This window comes from Pituophis catenifer, unplaced genomic scaffold, assembly GCF_029215685.1.
Source record: "Pituophis catenifer annectens isolate HBS135680 unplaced genomic scaffold, rPitCat1.0.hap2 SCAF_3, whole genome shotgun sequence".
Taxonomy (NCBI): Eukaryota; Metazoa; Chordata; class Lepidosauria; order Squamata; family Colubridae; genus Pituophis; species Pituophis catenifer.
Genome location: NW_027256883.1, coordinates 173347474 through 173368076, shown reverse-complemented (window position 1 = coordinate 173368076; position 20603 = coordinate 173347474). Strand labels below are relative to the sequence as shown.

The window sequence follows — 20603 nt, the reverse complement described above, 5'->3', positions numbered from 1 at the left end:
ATGTCTTAGAATTCAAAAAGATGAGAAACAAAAATGTGCCTGATTACAAGATTTTCTTGCACATCTATTCAGGAATATTCCTTTTCCCAGATGTCCCTTTTGATTACTTACTCCTAGACAAGCAGTGAAGTCTCAGTGAAGATTTTAAAAAAAGAGGACAAAAACATCTTTCACTGAAACATTTGTGACAGCTTTGGTATACTGCTGATAACAGTTTACTAGTTAGTTCCCTGTTTTGATGTTACTTGAGCCTGTCGAAGTCAACTTATTCATCAAGTACCTCATTCTCTGATGATGAATATCAAATTAATTCACACTTTGCTTTGAGTTTATCTAGAGATATTTTGGTAGTCTGCCCTGCCCCTGGTGATAGATGAGTCACTATCTCTTATATTGAGAAATTTTTCAAAGAGAAATTAGTATGTACTCACTTTAACTCATCATTATCAACATTGTTACAAATCAAGCTTTTTAAAATTTTTTAAAAAAATAGAATGGTGACCTCTATATGAGTTTTAATTATTCTCAATAAGCATATGATATACCCCCTAAAAATTGTTTTAGTCTGTCGTAATGGGGGAAAATGCACGGATGATATAGTGACTTTCCCTTTACTGTCATTGTTCTTGAAACATCTGTAACATTTCTTGGATTTATTTGACCTCTGTAATTTTTACCTACATAATTTCATCATCAAAAACATCACCCAAAAAAACATTGCTGTGGTTTGTAAGCCATGTTGGAAGAATTCTTCAGATACAATTGATGAATACATTTAATTGGTGTTTTCCTTCCAAATAAATATTGCTTTTTTTCTTTTTTCTTTTTTCTTTTTTCTTTCCTTTTTTCTTTCTTTCTTTCTTTCTTTCTTTCTTTCTTTCTTTTTTTGATAGTATTTCCTGCTATTGAGGGAAAATGACAGTAGCAGCATAGCCAAGAGAGGTACTATTAGGAGCATTAATAATGTAGCATACAGTCAATGAAGATTTACCAGGAAGCCATTTTTCTCTTGATTCCCTCCTTATCTTTCACAATTCTGACTATTTGAAGTAAAAATAATTCATAACAGAATTTTCATGCAATTTTATGGGGGGGAAAACGAGACACAAGACTGGGTAATTGTTTTCATTACTGAGATATTGCTTCTCAGAGTCTATACTTTATCAAATTTCAAATATATGGAATACAAAAGCCCACATCTGTATCGGAATAACTTTTTTTCTGTTTGTATTTTCCAGGACTGCCCACAGTTATTTCCTACAGAAGAAATTTTGATCCCTGTTGGTGAAGTGAAGCCCATCACACTGAAAGCTAGGAATTTACCCCAACCGCAATCTGGCCAGCGTGGATATGAATGTGTTCTCAATATCCAAGGAGTGATTCATCGTGTACCTGCTCTTCGCTTCAATAGCTCAAGTGTACAGTGCCAGAATAGTTCGGTAAGATGATATGGGAAGACATAATGAACCTCAGTGTTGCTAATGTAAAAAAGTTGGGGATTTATTTATTTGCTACAATTCCAGACTTCATTTAAAAAAAAAAACAAGAAACAACAACAACAACCTTTGTGATAAAGTAGTTTATCCCTACCCACCCCACAAGAAACTGTAAAATATAAAAAAAATTCATTTAAAATAAAAGCAATAATTTAAACCTACTTTACAGCAATCTCAAAAAAAGAAAAGAAAATGCATTCTGAAAGCATACAGGTGATACAATTACTTGGTAGAATTTAATAGTCTTCTACCTCTACAAATAAAGCAGGAAAAAGACAAACAGACACCTTAAGGGCATATATTTTATAACTTTGGGGCAATAAGAAATAAGGTTCTGTTTTTGATAAATGTTTTCTTTCGGAAGATTAGTTCTAAATGGCTGATCTCACTGGCAATAGAATGCACCTAGGTCCATGATGGTGAACTTATGGCACACGTGCCAGAGGTGGCACGCAGAACCCTTTCTGTGGGCACACACATCAGCTGCTCTTCTGGTTTCCTGCGTGCCGGCCAGCAGATCTTTGCGCATGCTAGAGCCCCAGAAACCTGAAGACCAGCTGGCTGGTGCACATGCACACCCTGACCACCTGGTCTTTGGGTTTCTGGCACTCTGGCATGCGTGAAGACCAGCTGACCAGCATGCATGTGCACACAGAAAATCAGAAAACCAGGGGCCCGGCACATGCATGCACACCGGCCAGCTGGTCTTTGAGTTTCTGGCACCCACGCACGTTCTGGTTTGGGCACTCGGTGCCAAAAAGGTTCGCCATCATTGACCTAGGAGAAGCACCATTAGGTAGTACAACTGATATAATCAAGCTGTAAATCCATTTTCCATGAGGAAAAAAAATAAGCCTAGCCATCCCATTGTCAAAATCATGTAAGCTGTGATCAGTATCAACATTCAAGTGTGAATGACTAAAAATATCTTAGGCCTGGATGCTCATTACAAATGTCAGAATTGAGGTAAAAGGAAACACAGTGTTATAAATAGGGTTAACTGACCTGGTGCCATAATTTTATCATGTCTTGATTGATAGTGTGAGAACTTTTTTTTCTTTTAAAAAAATGCCAGTAAAAACATAGGAGAAATGAAGAGTCAAATGCAATATATAAAGGTAAGGCAAAATAACTAAATAACTAATTCCTGTTAGAATAAGTCAATATATTTTCTCTTTCTCCCTTTCTCGGGTTTACAATACAACTGAATTATATGAGGAAATCATAGGTTGGCATAGCTACAGTGATAACCTGGTAATGTTCATTTATATTCATTTGTCCCAATAAAATGGATTGACAGCTCTTCTTTATACATGACTGCTTTTCCCCATTTATAACAAACTTATAAATTTCCTTGTACAGTCACTGACGAATTATGTGTCTATATCAGATACCAAAACAACTTGAGAGATTGCAAATAATAAGATGTTCATTCATAAATGAATGAAACGCAGTAGAAGTTATGTTACTGTATAAGACTTGTGTGTCCTTTTCACTGTTCTGTTAAAAATTAAGGAAGGAATTGATATTGTCACAGTTTGCCCAAAGCAAAAAGAAAAATCAACTTAGTTTAGTATAGGGCAGCCTAAGAAACTGAACCACCATTTAACAATTGAGAGATTACCCAGGAATGGGAATTTAAACCAAGTGTGGGGCATTTATTTCTTCTGTCTATTGATCATAGTTGCCCATTTCTTGTCGCTACAGCAGGCTTTTACATATCACCATGCCATCTTTTCTTTATAGTCCTTTTCAACGAAGTATAATTTGGGTTTGTTGACTTGCTTCTGTTTTCTCCTCTTTTTGAAAATGAACAGTTTTTAAATGAATTTAAGTAACTGGAAATCTGTCTTACTTACATTTGTTCAGTTTCCCAGTATTAAAGAGCTTGCTGCCCCAGATGACAAGGCTGCAGATGAGGCAAATATAGAGGGTAGAAAAAGAAAAAGAAAAGGACTAAGAAGCATTTATGCCAGGGTTAAACTAATCCTGAATTCCAGGCGGGAATGTGCTACAGGCAGGTGAGGTGTTTAATTAGAATCTTAGCCCGAGAGAAGATTTTTTTATCTGTCAGCTTCCCCTTTGACTGGGGGTGTCAGGAAAGGGGGGGGGCATTGGTGGGGGAGCATATGACAAAGGTGTTAAAGCAAAGCTAATTCACACAGGAGAGATAAAGAGAATTGCAGGCCTCTTATCAGGAAGCTGTCAAATTCCAGGCCCCAGTAGCTTGATAGAATGTATAACACTGGAAAGCTGTCTGTTGCTTGGAAAAGACAGGGAAGGAACAGGAATGAGACAGGAGGAAAAAGAATTAAAGAAACATAATCTCCCTTGAACAAGCACCATAAAAGAGGCCACTGCTCCCTTGCTTGCAAGGAATAATAATGGAGTCAAACATATCAATCACTATTGCGTTCCCATGAGTAGTAACACCTGCCATTGCTGTCATGCCTGAATCAACATATTCTCTTATTCTCATCTCTTATCTATAAACTAATTCTTAAAAAATCATTATTATGATAATCATTAAGGATTATCAGAGATAACATCATATCTATTTTAATCTTGATCAAATAAATCAACTTTATATTTATTCCTTTTACTTTTAATAATCTTGATTTCTAATCCCTTCAAATAATGTCTGAGAATTTGATTTCTTTTCATTTTTTCCCTTTTTTCCTTCTTACAACAGTCTTCAAAATTTTAATAAGTCTCTTTTGTAAATGCAATATTATCCAGATTTTTGTTTTTTATGTGTACATTCTGTTTAATTAAGACATCAGCCATTTTAATTTGTAGAACCAGTGCAGCAGTTTTTTCTTTATCTTTCTTGTAGTCTGTTATTTTTAAATCCACTCTTAGATCACTCTTATCTGATAAAACTTGTTCCTCTATGATAAAATCTTTTAAAGGCAATCTATCAATAATGTCAGACATTCTTACAATTAACTTCTGGACACTGTTCACAAATTGTTCACAAATATCCTTCAATATGTCAAATGTTAAAATGTTTTGTGTCCATTCTGTATTAGTAAGTAAAGTGTTATCCTTTAATTGTAATTTTTGGTAATTTTGGTTCCCTCTAGTGTCCAATCTTCAAAATCCCATCCTTTCATTTTTTTTAAAGAATTTCAAAACAAAACTTTTTTCTACTGAATGGATTTTTATGATTAATTTAAAAACTTATTTCAAATCCATTTTTACTCTTAGTCTGTTTTAACATTCCAAATTCAACATTCTAGTTGTCATTTTCCTATTTATGAAAGAGAAACTATTTAGAGTTCTCAGTGTTTTCAAGTTTATCAATCCAAGCACTGTATCCATAAAGGCACCAACCACTGTTTGACCAAAGATGGCATTCCCTCAACTCCCAGAGCTCTAAACCTGCTGGAGACAATGTCTAGCAATCTCCTTATGAAGAACAACCGTTCATAGCACTTGTGGGCAATCTCAAGTCTTGTCCTTGTCCAGAAAGGAATTATGACAACACAATCTATTCAGTGAATCTTCATTTTACCGCTATCATCAGTTCCGTTTTTAGTGAAACTATCTTCAGTTCACTGTTTTTTCATAGAAATCAACAATTTTGTCATTGTTCCATGGGAATTTGATAAGATGTTACTTAAGGATCTCCTGTAAACTTTTCCTTTTAAAATAAAAATAAAGAAGAGAGAGTTGGTGAATAAAGGTATCACAAGAATTATAATTTTTGCAGCACAATCTTGCATACACCCATTCCAAACTAAGTCCTGTTGAGAAAGTAGGAAATAATCCCATGTAAATATGTATGAGATACTAAATATAAGATAATTAAAAATATTTTAAAGAGATTTGAAGTCTATTCACTTTTTATATCTGGAATCCATTATCATAAACCATCCAGATCAGGATATTTGGAAGGACAACAGAGACAACACTGCTAATTTTCACCCAGTCAATGTATTAAGCACAGTCTGTAAAATGTATACCAGATATTGGCTGGATTCAGAAAACATACGTTTTTGTTTTTTTTTTTAATTTGATTTATATGCCGCCCTTCTCCGAAGACTCAGGGTGGCTTACAATGTGCTCAGCAATAGCCTTCATCCTTTTGTATATTTATACAAAGTCAGCTTATTGCCCCCACAAACTGGGTCCTCATTTCACCTACCTTAGAAAGGATGGAAGGCTGAGTCAACCTTGAGCCTTGGCGAGATTCGAACCCTGCAGTAATTGCAGGCAGCTGGTCTGAGCCGGTTGAGGAAAATGCCTGAATAGAAACTATGGATAAACATAAAACCACTACAATTCACTATTCTTTACTTAGTCATATCTATAAATCCTATGACAATATTTATCTGTGGGTAAGATGTAATTTAGCCAATTATTTGCCCTTTAGGCCCTTTAGAGAAGCATTTAGTAAGAATATATACTTACCACATCTGAATTAAATTTTATATTTAATATTGAGTGTTTAATTAAAATGAAATTTCATCCACCAAAAATATGCATAATGTAATTATTCTTTGGTGAGACATAGTAATTCTCTTTCATTCAGCAATAGGTCTAAGGAGGGCAGTCTAAATCTTAACATTTTATTAAAGAAAACAAAATTTGCAAATATATTTTGGCAAAACAAAAATTATATTTTTTCTCAAAGGTTTTTAAAAAAAAAGCTAACCTGTATAGTTAATGAGCAGTAAATAGAGCAGGTGGCATGCTTTAAACATCTGGGGTGATTTTTCACTCCACAGGCAGTTACTTTTGTTGCATACAATGCTCCCCAAAGCATTGCAGTTAGATGTCATTTCTCTGTACAATAGAAGTGCCTATTACACCCCAGCTGCAAATAAGCATTTTGTGGCTAAATACCTAGTTCACATTTTGTATGATGGTGAATTTGGAACAGAGTCCATAACAGCCACTTAGAAGACAGCAGAGTCAATTTTTTAAAGAAAATTGTTTGAAGTGGACTGTTATATGCTCAGTTCAGCCCTTTGTATAGAAGCAGGTTTATTAAAAATAAAGACCAGAACATTTCTTAATACTGTCAACTAAGGTGAAGATCATTTTTTTTCCTCCAGAAGTCTTAAATCCTTGAATGATTGCTAACTTTTTTGTATCCTTTAAAAACATTAAATCAAACCTTTAGAATCCTAAGTTTAAATGTTAATAAGAGCCTTGGTGGTGCAGCAGACTAAACTGCTGTTAAATAGTACCAGCTGCCTGCAATTACTGCAAGTTCAAATCTCACCAGGCTCAAGGTTGACTTAGCCTTCCATCCTTTCGAGGTAGGTAAAATGAGGACCCAGATTGTGGGGGCAATAAGCTGACTTTGTATAAAAAAGAACACCACTTAGAGGGGGCCGAAAGCCCTACTAAGCAGGTATATACAAAAGTATGAAGGCTATTGCTTAACGCATTGTAAGCCGTCCTGAGCCTCCGGAGAAGGGCGGCATATAAATTGAACCAATAAATAAATTGAACCAATAAATGTTGGAGTAAATCACTCAACAAAAGTAATTAGCAAAAGTTTATTATTCAGTCTTGTGCTGACTATGTAGACAGTTTAGATTCTGCAGTGCTGGAGATCACTATTTTTTTTTTTTTTTTTTTTTTTTTAGTAAGACCTTCTTCATGACGTTTTCTAGATAATTTCATCTCATTTACCAGCTTACATTTTGGTTTAATAGGAAAAATTTTGTGAGCTATTATAGGGGGCACAATAGTTCAGTGGACAGGCCAGGTTTGAGTTCTGAGTGCCATGTGATGGGGTGCGTTCCCATTATCTGGTTCAGCTTCTGCCCATCTAGCAATTCCAAACATGCATGTGTGAGTAGATAAATAAGTACCACTTTGGTGAGAAGGTAACAGCATTCTGTGCATCTTGCTCATAGTCATAATAGCCACATGACCACAGAAATGTCTTCAGACAACACTGGTTCTCTTGGCTAAGAAACAGAGATGACCACCACTCCCTAGAGTCAGATACTACTGGACAAGGGGAAATCTTTACCTTTTATTCTGAACTGTATCTTAGGGCTGAATATTTGGAAAGTATTACTTAGTCATTAATGCAATATTCACAAAGATCTGAAGAAGGTTAAAAGACATATTATTCTTAAGATGTAATATAGTTATGGCGCTCAACCTTGTAAACCTATTTCTTTGTTACCTAATCTGCTTTTCCTTATGCTTTATTTGTCCCTGTAGCACTTTTCCCACTGGTGAATTAAAGTCCTATCCACCCACTCTTAGATTGGCAAAAATATATACTTGGCAGGAAATGGGCTGTTCCCATTGCCAATTCCTATCCTACTCTAGTGCATCTATTATGACACATACCCAAATAGTGCTATGCCGATTTTGCATGTGCAGCTCAGTATAATCAAAGCAATTTGGTTGATTTCTTTGGCTTGGTTGATTTCTTTGGCTTTACTGTACACCCTCTTCCACCAATTACTAGTTAGCAAGAAAAATATTTGCGAGTTGCAGTCTGTACAGGAATGGAGCAGGTTTAGCTGCAAAACTAACCGTCAAATCTAGTCTCCTCCCTATGCCATTCTTTCTGCATCCCATTCTGAACTGAATAAAGTGATTTTTTTAAATTTACCTACAATTTACCATGGCTCTTTCTTATTCTCACCCATGGCTGCTAAACCTAAGTACATCCAACAGAATTGACAGTAACATTGGCTCCTGACAGCTGTGATGCTAGTGGCAGTATTAATATAGCTTTCTCTTTCCTCCTTCTTCCGTAGGTCTGTTCCTTCTTTCAGGGGTTACTGATCACAGTTTTCACTCTCAGCACCTTCTCACTGTTAGAGCAATCAGGTCTGAGTAGTAATCTCCATCTGAATATTCTGTATAAGCAACTCATGGCCAGTTACTCAGCATTTCTCTTTTCCTATCCCTGGCTTCCATGACTCCTAATCACATTTGTGTCTTCTGATTTCCCACCCCCCACCCCAAATAATTGCATTGAAAAGTCTCAAACCCTTGGCACCAATTTGAGTCAGCCCAATGTAAAAATTATTTTCCATTGTCAGGTGACTCAACTCTTAGTTTCAGTAGCACTTTTTTTTTTTTTTTTTTTTGCAGCTCTTGCTATTTGAGGACCTGATTTAGTTACAGGTTCCAAGGCAGTGCTCCCTATTATCAGAAACACTGCGCTCTTGAAATCCCAAATAACTCATAACTACCATAATTATTGACTGATTATTAAATACTGTTCACCACTTTGGGAAAATCATGAATATTATCCAACCTTGGCATGTGCATTAGAATCTCAGTTTTTATGAAAACTAGGACTATAAAATTAAAGCTTTTTATTCAGAGCTAAACAATTTTGTGCTACTTTGCAATTCTGTTCAATTTTCTATGGAATCTGTAGAATAACAGCATCTGAGTCTGACTAGAGACCAGAAGGGAGGAGGTTATGCACTCACTATTGATCACCATTTCCAACCAAATATATAGTGAAAGGTAACAATTTTTATAAAACATGCAACGGCCAATGGATACATTTAGCTTTAGAGAGAAATACTGCTTCTTTAACATTGCTAGAAGGAAGGACAGCTTAAGGCTGGAAACAAATTGAAGTAATGTCAGATTGATAGACAGCATTCTTTTATAGTATGTTTGTTCATTATAATGTATACAACACATGCATTGACGTAAATGCATTAATGCAAATACACAATATTTATAACTAAGTTTTGGCTTTTCTCATGGAAATTTTTGTGCACTTGAAAACTTTGAGGTTTCTCAGGCCTGATGACCTGGATGTTATATATGGATGCAGTTTGGGATATGTACCTCAACACTCATGAATAGTAGTAATAAATATCACAACAAATAAAATAAAGGTATTAAAATGTTGTGAAGCAAATTTTGTTTTTCAGAGCTTTAATTGGCTAGCCAAACATGCCCTTTTCTAGAGCACCCTATATCTGAAAGCTTCCAATTTTCCTTCTCTGAAATCCAGGCATTCTATGGCCATTGATAATGCTCAGCACTCCCAAGACTTATTTTGCATCCAAAGAATAAACTCATTATTTGTATATACAAACAAAACCCCAAGATGCATATAAGATCTAAAATGTCATTTGTTATTAAATTGGTGAGAAAAAAGATATCTGTTCTCTAATTAATTGAGAAATATTATGAGGTACTTAAATTGCTCACCAATTTCTTACCACAGTGTAATAGGATTTGGTTGGTTCTGACCACTGTAGCATAAACTGAAGTTATTATATCAGTTGTTGAACATCTGTCAGGAATACTAATTGTAGAATTTAATATTTTTCTATTGGTAGTTGTTATATTTCCCAAGGCTAAACATTACTGTGTTAATGTTTGATTTGAATATCCTGTCATATTATGTTTTGACTTTGATCCGTGACCAAGTAGAGTTATTTTTTTCAATAGTTATTGCTGCCTGACTTGTTGAGTAAGATACAATTTGTACAGTCACTATGTCATTAACAATGTGTCAAGAATTTTAAAAAGTTTTTTAAATAAAGAACATTCTCCTAACATTTCTTAGAGAACATCAGACAAAGTAGTGTTTTTTCATTGAGATCAATTGAAGCAATGTTAATAATACATGGAATCTATTATTTGCATATCCAGATGACATATTGTAATATATTTGTTCAATATTCTATTTATTAAGGCCTCTTTGTAATCAAGTACTTTAAATATATGCTATATATACCAAGTTATTCAGTAATATAAAGAGAAAATACTTCAAATAAGAATTTTTATAACTTGATGCAATTTAAGAAAATTAACTAATGTGCAAATGTATAAAACATTTGCCTTGAAATTTCCTTGCTTCCTCTTTTACGAATCTTTCTCTCCTTCCTTTCCTTTGCTGTTGATTGTTATTCTCTGATAATTAGTTAGAAAAGAAAAGTTCTGTTTAAAATCTCTGTTCAAACATCTGGGGCTGTTAGGTTGCAGTTTTTTCTTGGTTTATTTTTATATATTTTTTTCCTCCTGTTACATACTGACTCCAAAACATATTCTTAATTGAATATTGTGAAGAGACCCAGGGCCTTTAATGCCTCTCCATTCTTATTAGTTCTACAGGTGCCTTAGCCCTTTAGGGGCAGAAATATGGGAAAGAGACAGGTAGAGATAGTAACTTTCAGACTTCCCAGATAATTTTTTTATTTAACATATGGCATCTGCAGAGTCATGCAATCACTGATATACAAATTTAGTTTAAATAAAGATCAGCAAACACACACACACACACACACACCAGTCATATATTGTCCATGATATCTGGACAATACAACATAGGAGATAAAATATTAAGATAAACCATAATAAAATCACTATAGTATAGAGACATAAAATTGCTATGAGATGTTATAGTTCGATATTTTAGGAAGCTAACCATTTAAGGCAGTGACGGCTAACCTTTTTGCCATCGCGTGCCAGGAAGGGGGGGTGGGGGAGGTTCACACGAGTGCGTGCCCACACCCATAGATTCTAAGGGCTTCTGGCATGGCTGCAATGAGATCATCCCAGGTGCCTTGAAATTTTGTTATAGGTTGTTCCGGTGCACCACAGTCACATTGCAGACTCTCAGCCATTCTATATTTAAAGAGATTTGCTTCATTCTGGCATGGTCTGCCCTGATTCTATTAAGGTGGCTTTATATTTTTCAGGGCAACTGCATTCCTGAAAGTGGTTTTGCTGGATCTGCGTAATCTGTTTGTTTGTGGTTATTAAAGTCACCCATCTTAATTACTATTAATTGCCTTAATTGCCAGATAATTATCTGCCCAGAATAGATAGCAGATTGGTAGAACCTCAGTTCTATCTTCTTTATCATTTCTGTCAAATTACTTCCTTCCTTCTTATCCTTTCTCAGAAACCCACATTAAATTCATGTTTAGCTTGAAGAAAAATATTTATTAAAGAAATATAATAAGAATGAGAAATTGAAAAGTTGGATAGATATTTAAAATTCCAAAATAGGAACACCCCACCTTTGAAATAATAAAATACCGGTAACTAGATTACAATGAATATAGCTGGGATCCCTCAGTGTGATGCCTCTGGTTCTATGTTGATTCTTTCCTTGATTTATTTTTATTTATTTTATTTCCAATTTATATACCGCCCTTCTCCCTGAGGACTCAGGGCGGTGTACAGCCAGAATTAAGAACATGAAATACAAATATTAAAAAACAATTAAAATATATATAAATAATTTGGCCCAAAAATTAAAAATCACAAACCAATTTAAAACTTTTAAAAATTTCTTCTTAAGCCAGCCTGGCTTGCTGGAAAAAGTGGGTTTTAAGGGCACGGCGGAAGGCACTGAGGTCTTGGATTCTCCTTATCTCTGGGGGCAACTGATTCCAGAGGGTAGGTGCCCCCACAGAGAAGCACCCCCCCTGGGGGTCACCAGCCTACATTGTTTGGCTGATGGCACCCTGAGGAGGCCCTCTCTGTGGGAGCGCACGGGTCGATGGGAGGTCGTCGGTAGCAGCAGGCGGTCTCGAAGATAGCTAGGCCCTATGCCATGGAGCGCTTTAAAGGTGATGACCAACACCTTGAAGCGCACCCGGAAGACCACCGGGAGCCAGTGCAGCTCGCACAGGAGCAGTGTTACATGGGAGCGCCATGCTGCTCCCGTCACTACCCACGCTGCTGCTTTCTGGACTTGTTGGAGCCTCCGGGTGCTCTTCAAGCGGAGCCCCATGTAGAGAGTGTTGCAGTAGTCAAGGCGAGAGGTGACGAGGGCGTGAGTGACTGTGCACAGGGAATCCCGATCAAGAAAGGGCCGCAACTGGCGAATCAGGCGAACCTGACAAAAGGTCCCCCTGGTTACAGCCGTCAGATGTTCCTCCAAGGACAGCTGTATATCCAGGAGAACTCCCAGATTGCGAGCCCTTACTATGGGGGCCAAAGACTCGCCCCCAATAGTCAGTGATGGAGTCAACTGACTATATCGGGATGCCGGGAGCCACAGCCACTCAGTCTTGGAAGGGTTGAGCTTGAGCCTGTTCCTCCCCATCCAGATCCGCACAGCCTCCAGGCACTGGGACATCACTTCAAGGGCATCGTTGGGATGGCCTGGGGTGGAGATGTACAGCTGGGTGTCATCAGCGTACTGGTGGTATCTCACCCCAAAGCCTCGGATGATCTCACCCAGCGGCTTCACATAAATGTTGAATAGAAGGGGTGAGAGGACTGATCCCTGCGGCACTCCACAGATGAGAGGCCTCGAGGTCGACCTCTGCCCCCCTGCCAACACAAACTGCGACCGGTCGGAGAGAAAGGAGGAGAACCACCGCAACACGGTGCCTCCCACCCCCAACTCTTCCAGCTGGTGCAGCATGATACCATGGTCGATGGTATCAAAAGCCGTTGAGAGATCTAACAGGACCAGATGACCTAGCAGCCATTCATGAGTTGGCCAACTCTCCACAATTAGCAGCCATATACCCCTAACATACTCACAGAATTCATAATGCCTACTCATGCTCCCCCCATGTAGGGAACTATAATAAAATTATGGTTGCCCACATAAGGGGGGAGCATAACTGGGTCATTTTGAATTCTCTGAGTATGTTGTGGATATATGGCTGCTAATTGTAGAGAACTAGCCTGCAATTTTATTACTCTTAGCAGAAAGCAAACAATGTCATGTAAAATCTGGTTAGGTGATCCAAAGACTACATGTAGACAAGGATTTTATACCTCTTATAATTAGAAAATAGGCTGAAAAAGTATTGATTTAAATGGAAATTATTTGTCTGTCTCTGGTAGCGTTAACACCTCAGATAGTTTCCTGAGAAAAGGTGCATGGTATTTCCAAGGAAACTATAGATGTCAGTTATCCTGATTAAGGATAGTTATAACATTAAATTAAGAATGGGTAATACAATATGTGACCATCCAGATGCTGCTAATTTGCACTGCACATCATCCTTCATTATTGACCAGGGTGGCTAATGCTAGATGATGGAGTTTCTCACTTTTGCTTTAAGGAAGCAGATTAAGTGTTGCAGGTGTCAGGGAAGCAGCCGTGTTAGTCATTTGTAGGTTTCATGTCATTTTAAAGTCTATTAACACACATGTTTCCATGAATCACTGTCTACTTGGCTGAAGGAGGCAAGACAGCACAGTCTGTATCAACCCAGTGAGCTATCACTGAATGAAAAGCCTTTTTTTTTTCCAGAACTAGGATCTCATTTATTTCTCTACATGTTGTCTAAAACATCAGTATGCTGGTATTTTCCAAGTACTTTAGACAGAATAAACTAGCATATTTGCGTGGAGAAGAGCTATGCATTGTGTAGCTTTATTACAAGGATGTGTAGGATTTTCTTTTTCATCTCATTAATTCTTTCATTGATAATATGGCTTTATCAGCAAGCCCAAGACTGAATGGTGAGAACTGTCTGCATGAAATGGATAATTAATCTATTACCTCTCTCCAGGTCTGTCAGTTGATTTAATTATGTCCCTCTCTCTCTAAATCTGTGTTAAAACTTCCAGCTTTCCAGTGTTGCCACATATCCCTAAAGCTACTGTATATGTTGTAAAATTCTAAATTGTTCATTCCTTGGCTTCCCAACCTTTTTACACATTTTGCCTGAATGTTTATTTCTCTTTTATTTCCTAGTACTTCTATGATGGAATGGACATAAGTAATTTAGCTGTAGATTTTGCTGTCGTTTGGAATGGAAACTTCATTATCGACAACCCAGAGGATATGAAAGGTAAATATTTCAAAATATATTGTTATATTTTCATTTATTTCATTTATTTATTTAAAATAAAAACAAGTATAAACCAATCAAGTTAGACATTATATTCCAATCAGTTATTACTTTTAATATGTTACATCATACTGTTTACCAAAATGTGTTTTTTAGAAAATGTCTAAATGATAATAGACAATGCCTAAATTATCATCACATGGAATCTTCATAAATACAGGGAATACAAGAAATTCCATATATTTTCTAATCCTATCTAAAATAAAGATAAGGCACAAATCAGGGTCAATCTAGCTATCTCAAGAGTAAAAAATATGAAGAAACCTGGGGTGAAAATGATGAGGAAATCTAAGTGGATAAAAATATGCAGCTGTCTCAATCATCATTTTGTATTATTCCTTCTTAAGAGCTTTTGGAGAAAAACCAAATTTGACCCTAGAAGTGGGGTCATGGCTTGCATAGGACACTGGCTGAGTTACAAGCTCAACACTAGAAAGTGTTGAAGGTAGAAAAAGTTCTTAAGGTAAACAGGCATTATAGTTGACCTTGGAGGGCTGTGAGGCAGGGGTGAAATCCAGCAGGTTCTGACAGGTTCTGGAGAACTGGTAGCGGAAATTTTGAGTAGCTCAGAGAACCAACAAATACTACCTCTGGCTGGTCCCAGAGTGGGCTGGGAATGGAGATTTTGCAATATCCTTCCCCAGGAGTAGGGAGGGAATGGGGTTTTGCAATATCCTTTCCCCCAGGAATGGGGTGGGAATTGGGATTTTGAATATCCTTCCCCTGGAGTGGGGTGGAATGGAGATTTTGCAGTATCCTTCCCCTGCCACACCCACCAAGCCACACCATGCCCACCAAGCCACGCCCACAGAACTGGTAGTAAAAAAATTTGGATTTCACCAGTAGTGTGAGGAAAATAAGCTTATAAGTCAGTGAATGGTTAAAGCATTTATTTTGCAATGCAGAACTACACTAACCTTAAGAACATAATTCCCCCACTAAATAGTAATATAAATATAGTCCAGGAAGAGATTGCAGTCCTTTTGGGCTCTGATGTGGACTGCAGATAAGCACAGCAGATCACCTCTTTTCATCCTGACTAGAGCAGCCATATATAGCAGCACATAGACCCCCAAAAAACTCTACACTTTGCTGGTATCTTTTGTCTTTTACTGCGACTGACAAATATTAAGCTGATCAGCCTAGAATTTTCTGGCTTCCTTGGTTCTCCATAATTTTCTGAGAAAGGAAATACTGACTCAAGTATCTGTCTTAGATGCAAAGAATTTACTGAGTTTTACTTGGTTTCCACATATTTTTGAGTCCTTCTTTCAGTCCTTTGTTGTCTAACAGCCCAAACTCTTTTCTAGCTAGTTTTCTACTTGTTATTTTTTTTCCATTATTACCTTACAGTTCCTGTTAGAATTTGTTCTTTTTTTGTGGAACAGACTTCTTTTCATTTCTTGAAGGAAGCCTTGCAGCCTTTTACTGCTTCCTTTTAAACTGCCAGAAAACGATATTGGCCTCTTCCTGGTTTGGCTGACCCTTTTTTACATTGTGGAAGTAGAACAAAACCGCATCTCTAGGTCCAATCTTATCTCTGCAGCCAAATATCGCTGGCCAGTGTGATTCTGGTCTTCCAGTGTTCTCTGGAATGTTATATTCCTTGGATAAGAACAGCAGCATCTCTCCTAATGCAGTTTTCCAGTCTTTTCTGAGTTTATTTTAGAGCTTCTAAAGGGCAAGGACACTCTTGCTTTACATTGTTGTTATTAAGATAAACAGATTTCCAATGTACAGTATTATCAGGAATCCTAATTCCTGTTAGTTGTAGTTTACAATCTCTCTGGAATGGCTGGAAATGTTAATGCTACAACTTTAATGCAATCGTGCAGGACTATGAGTTGCTTTCGTAAAATTTAGTGTCATAATTCTCTCGTTATTAGCAAACCCATCCTTCTGACATTGCCCTTCCTTTTAGCAAAAAAAGATATTTGCTTAGGACTGTGGTGATTAAGGACAGGACTGGCCAAAGTAAAAGAGACAAATCAGGAGACCAATCAATCTCGGGATATTTGGACTCCGCTTGTAGCTGTATCAGTTTTTCTACTGGCTTTCTAATTCCAAAACTGGTATTGCCATGCATATTTATTTACACATTGTGATGTTTGTTTCCCATTTCAAAGCTCCTAGAATATCCATCATTTTGATTAAAATACTTAGTACTGTACGCTGGTGACTAGAAGTGAAAGATGAACTCTTACTGCAAGAGGTTCAGACATGACTGGGACACTTTGATTGCATAGACAGCTGTCCTTGTTTGCAGTCTTATTCAAACATTTGCTCTCATAGATCTTTTCTAACAATATGGTAATGGAAGATACATTTTGTTAGAACGATCCACATGAATACTTTTATCAATAATTTAGGTCCATTCTAAGCCATGTTTTTTTCTTCACATAATCACAATGCCCTCACAATTTTCAGCTAGCATTCCCAATACATTTAGATGGCTCCAGATGGGGAATCTGTATTAAGTAGACATCTGCTTTGCCTAATGTATTTACACATAGCACAGTATTAAAGCTCTGATGCTTGTATAATATGGACATGAAAGGTAATTTGGACAAGGCTAAGTCTGGCATATAGCCTATAATCTAAATAATGTTCCCTCTGTTGCTGTTCTTATGTATATTTGAACAAAGACATATCATGCATGTGTAATGCAGATTATTAGATGTTTTTGGCTTCCTAATCGAGGGTTGAGAGCAACTGGCCCAAAGTAACTCAATCAGTTTCTAAGTATAAGGGAAGAATAGCACTGGGGTCTCTTGGCTTCTAGTCCAATACTTTAAGCACTGCACAACACTAGCTCTTATACGTATATGTGTGATATGTATATGTGTATGTATATTGGTCCCAAACACCAAACTAGCTCTCATGTGTCTGTGTATATATTTGTTCAGCACATTTCAGTTCTAGGGCCAATGTTTTAAACTCTAGAGGTCCTTTTTCATGAGATATTTTACATTAGAAAGAATTCTTATTCTTTTTTTAAAAAATGGGAAACTCATATGCTGCCACATAAAGTTCTAGGATTTAACTAATACTACACATCATTTTAGCAATTTTCTTAAAAAGTAAAAATGATGAACAATTGGAAATCCAGTGATCTATGTGGTAATGTACCCACCTGCCCAGAAAGAAAGAAGGTGTGTGTATTGGGGTGATGGGCAGGCTAAAAGAAGTAGTTATGGCAGTCAAGTTAATTCTGTATGTCCTTCCTCAAACCAGTAGTTTGCCGTTGTATGCATAATATATTTTCAATGTAAGAAGTATATCCATCAAGACTGGGTTTCTCTTGTCTGCATTTAGTATAGAAGGAAAAGCTATATGGGAATTATTGCTGTAGTGGAACATCTAAATAAATAGAATCAGAGTTACAAGTAAACTTGGGACAGTCCAGCCCAACATCTGTTTTACTCCATGAAATGGATATCCATTGAAAACTGGAAACAAAGATATCCATTTAACTGGTTTTTATTTTATCCCACCTGAACCATACTTTGCTTTTGAGAGCTTTTGAACTTTATGAAAAGTTTATTATGAAACCTGATATATTGCAAGCCCTGCCAAACATCCCGGGATCATCATTTTCAGTGAACTGAAGTAAACTAAACAAAAAAAAGCCTTCAAGATTGTGGCCCAAATGAGGCATGGAAGAAATTATGTTTTTTTTTTTTTAAATGTAGCAAGGTTCAGGAGGAAGCAGAAGAATTTATAGCCCCATTATACAAGCATATAAAGACCTTATATGACCTTACTCATATTTCTTGAATTTTGTTGCATCCTAGATCAACCAATTTACTGTTATTTGAAGGGAACAATTTAAACAAAGAAAGGAATCATTTCCTTTACAATCATGTGATAGCTTATTGAAAATTGTCTTGATCCCCACTTCATGAGTGTTGAGTCCCATTAACCTTGCCACTTCAAGATGTAAAATAAATTGTTCAGGCCTTTCTAAGAATCATGCATCCTTAAATATATCATGCACCCAAATCAAATGCTTTCTAAACATAAGGTAAAAAGATATACTAGATTCTCTAGCATAATGGAAAGGCATTTTTTAATCAGATCTGACTCGTCTTGGATTGCTAATTGCTAACCATTTATTTTGATGCATACAAATTTCAGTTTCATAGAACTTAGAAGTATGGACAATTTAAAGAAAATTATTGCACAAAATGATTTTGTGAAGATTAACATTGGAACTATTAAGAGTTTATGTGAAACAAGGGGATAAAGGGAACCCTTATAATGTCTTTGAGACATCTAATCTCATTCTGCAATCCAGAAAGAATTGGATGGCTGTAGTTCATTCAGATTGAAGCTTCAGATCAGGCTTTAAAATTGCAGAACTCTAAAGAAGTATCTAAATGTGTTGACTTTGGCATCTTGCCTCTAACTACAACTGAGCATATTTATTGGATTTTTGCTCGACCAGCAATAGTTTAACATTAAATTAGTCTGGGAGTATTGAAATACCTCAGGGAAACTAGCAATAAAAGACCAGTTCATAAGCAGCAAATGTCATCTGTCTTTTCTCTTGAATGATTATGGAAACAGTTATATTTTAAAACAAGAAAATGTCTTGTGACACTTTAGTAACCTAGAACCGATGCCGGCCTACAGAATAATCTGAGTCCATATTTGTTTGTAAGTTCTTTCTTTCCTTAAGCAAATATCACGTGACTTAGAATGATCATGATAATTAAGTCCAAATTCTTTTAAAAAAGAAGACATAGACAGTGAGCAAATGGGTAACTTAACTTAACAAAATGTCACATAAAAATATAAAATGTTAGATAAACTTATTGAGCCTGCCAGTATCAATTAAAATTAAAACCTGTTGAATAAATAAATAACAGCTAAGAGGCTAAATCATCCTACCACTTCTACGTAGAGCATATAAATTAAATCACTATATCCCAAGCCCAGAGAAATAGGGCAGATATTGCCTAGAGTATAAAATAATATTAACAAATGACAGATTTCCCTTAGAAAGTTATGCAGCAGTCAGACTGCAACAAACAGAAGAAGGCTCATCTCTTTCCTCAAAAGCACTGAAGATGATTATTTCCATTGATGGCAGCTTCACACAGTAGCTTCAGGTCACGCTCTGAACAGATGCATCTCATTTTGCAGGCCTCTCACCTTCAGCTCAAGCTCCTCTTTTCTATCTCCACAGTTCATCTATACAAATGTGCAGCCCAGAGGGAAAGCTGTGGACTGTGCCTGAAAGCAGATCAGAAATTTGAGTGTGGCTGGTGCACTGGAGAAGGAAAGTGCACTTTACGTCAACATTGTCCTTCTCCTATCAGTGGATGGGGAAGGTGGCTCGATTGGTCAAGCAGGAATGTCAAATGTTCCAATCCACGCATCACTGAGGTAATTACACATTTCCCTCCTATTCAGTCCTGTCATTTGCTTTCATTAACCTTTCTTTACTAAAATCCAAATGTCTGTGCATTCTTTATATACACTTATTATACACTAATAAGTGTATATAAATATAAGTTATCTGAACATACCTGAATCAAGCCATTGTTCCATATTCTTCCTACCAAATGAAATTTAACAGGAGAGATACTTTGCAGTATCTGGGGTATTCAGACTGGAATAATCTTCCCCAAAAGGCTTGCTCTCCATCTTTTGCGCCTAGAGCAAAGACTATGATCACTCTGTGTTCATTTTAAAACAGTTAGATCCTTTCTAGGAATTTGTAACTGCTCTTTAAAGTTCTAAATATATTTTCATTAACTATATTTATATTTGCCTGTTTAGATTACTTTAAATATTGAGGTCTGAGATATAAATGCACAAAATAAATAATGCCAAAGATTGCAATCCTGACTTTATAGTATGTGTTGGTCTTGCTTTCATTGTACCTCTACAGACATTGATCCACAGGCCAATATTTTCAAATACCTGTAACTAGGACCTCCCTTAAACTTATTGTGCTAATTTTGAAACCAGTTAAAATCTTGACTACTTCTTAAATCTTGGTCTTTTGAGCTAATTTCATTCCATAATCCCTAATTCCACTGCTTTCTTTTTTGGGATATCAGTCATATCAAACATAGTATTTAATGGTATGCAGCAAGACATTTCAAAGAGTTGTTGTCAATTTCACTTGTATTTCATTTACTTCCAGTAGGGTCCAGATAGTTTTATAACTTCATTGTGTCCTCTCAAGAGTATTGTGTGTTAGAAGAAAGAATAAAAGAGGAACTCACTAATACAATAACTTTCATGATTGGGTGAAAATTCTAACTTCCCTGGCCAAAATGGCTTTCAGTTCCTATTTAAGATT

At 36.5% G+C, this 20603-nt stretch overlaps 1 protein-coding gene across 1 annotated transcript in view; it reads left to right on the top strand.

The window, feature by feature from the left end:
• PLXNA2 (plexin A2) overlaps positions 1 to 20603 on the top strand; it is a 420814-nt gene that overhangs the window by 260544 nt on the left and 139667 nt on the right. Inside the window, exons 9-11 of the mRNA XM_070941568.1 lie at positions 1239 to 1439; positions 14131 to 14227; positions 19479 to 19678. Of these exons, the coding sequence (XP_070797669.1) occupies positions 1239 to 1439; positions 14131 to 14227; positions 19479 to 19678 (498 nt within the window). The remainder of the gene's footprint in view (positions 1 to 1238; positions 1440 to 14130; positions 14228 to 19478; positions 19679 to 20603) is intronic.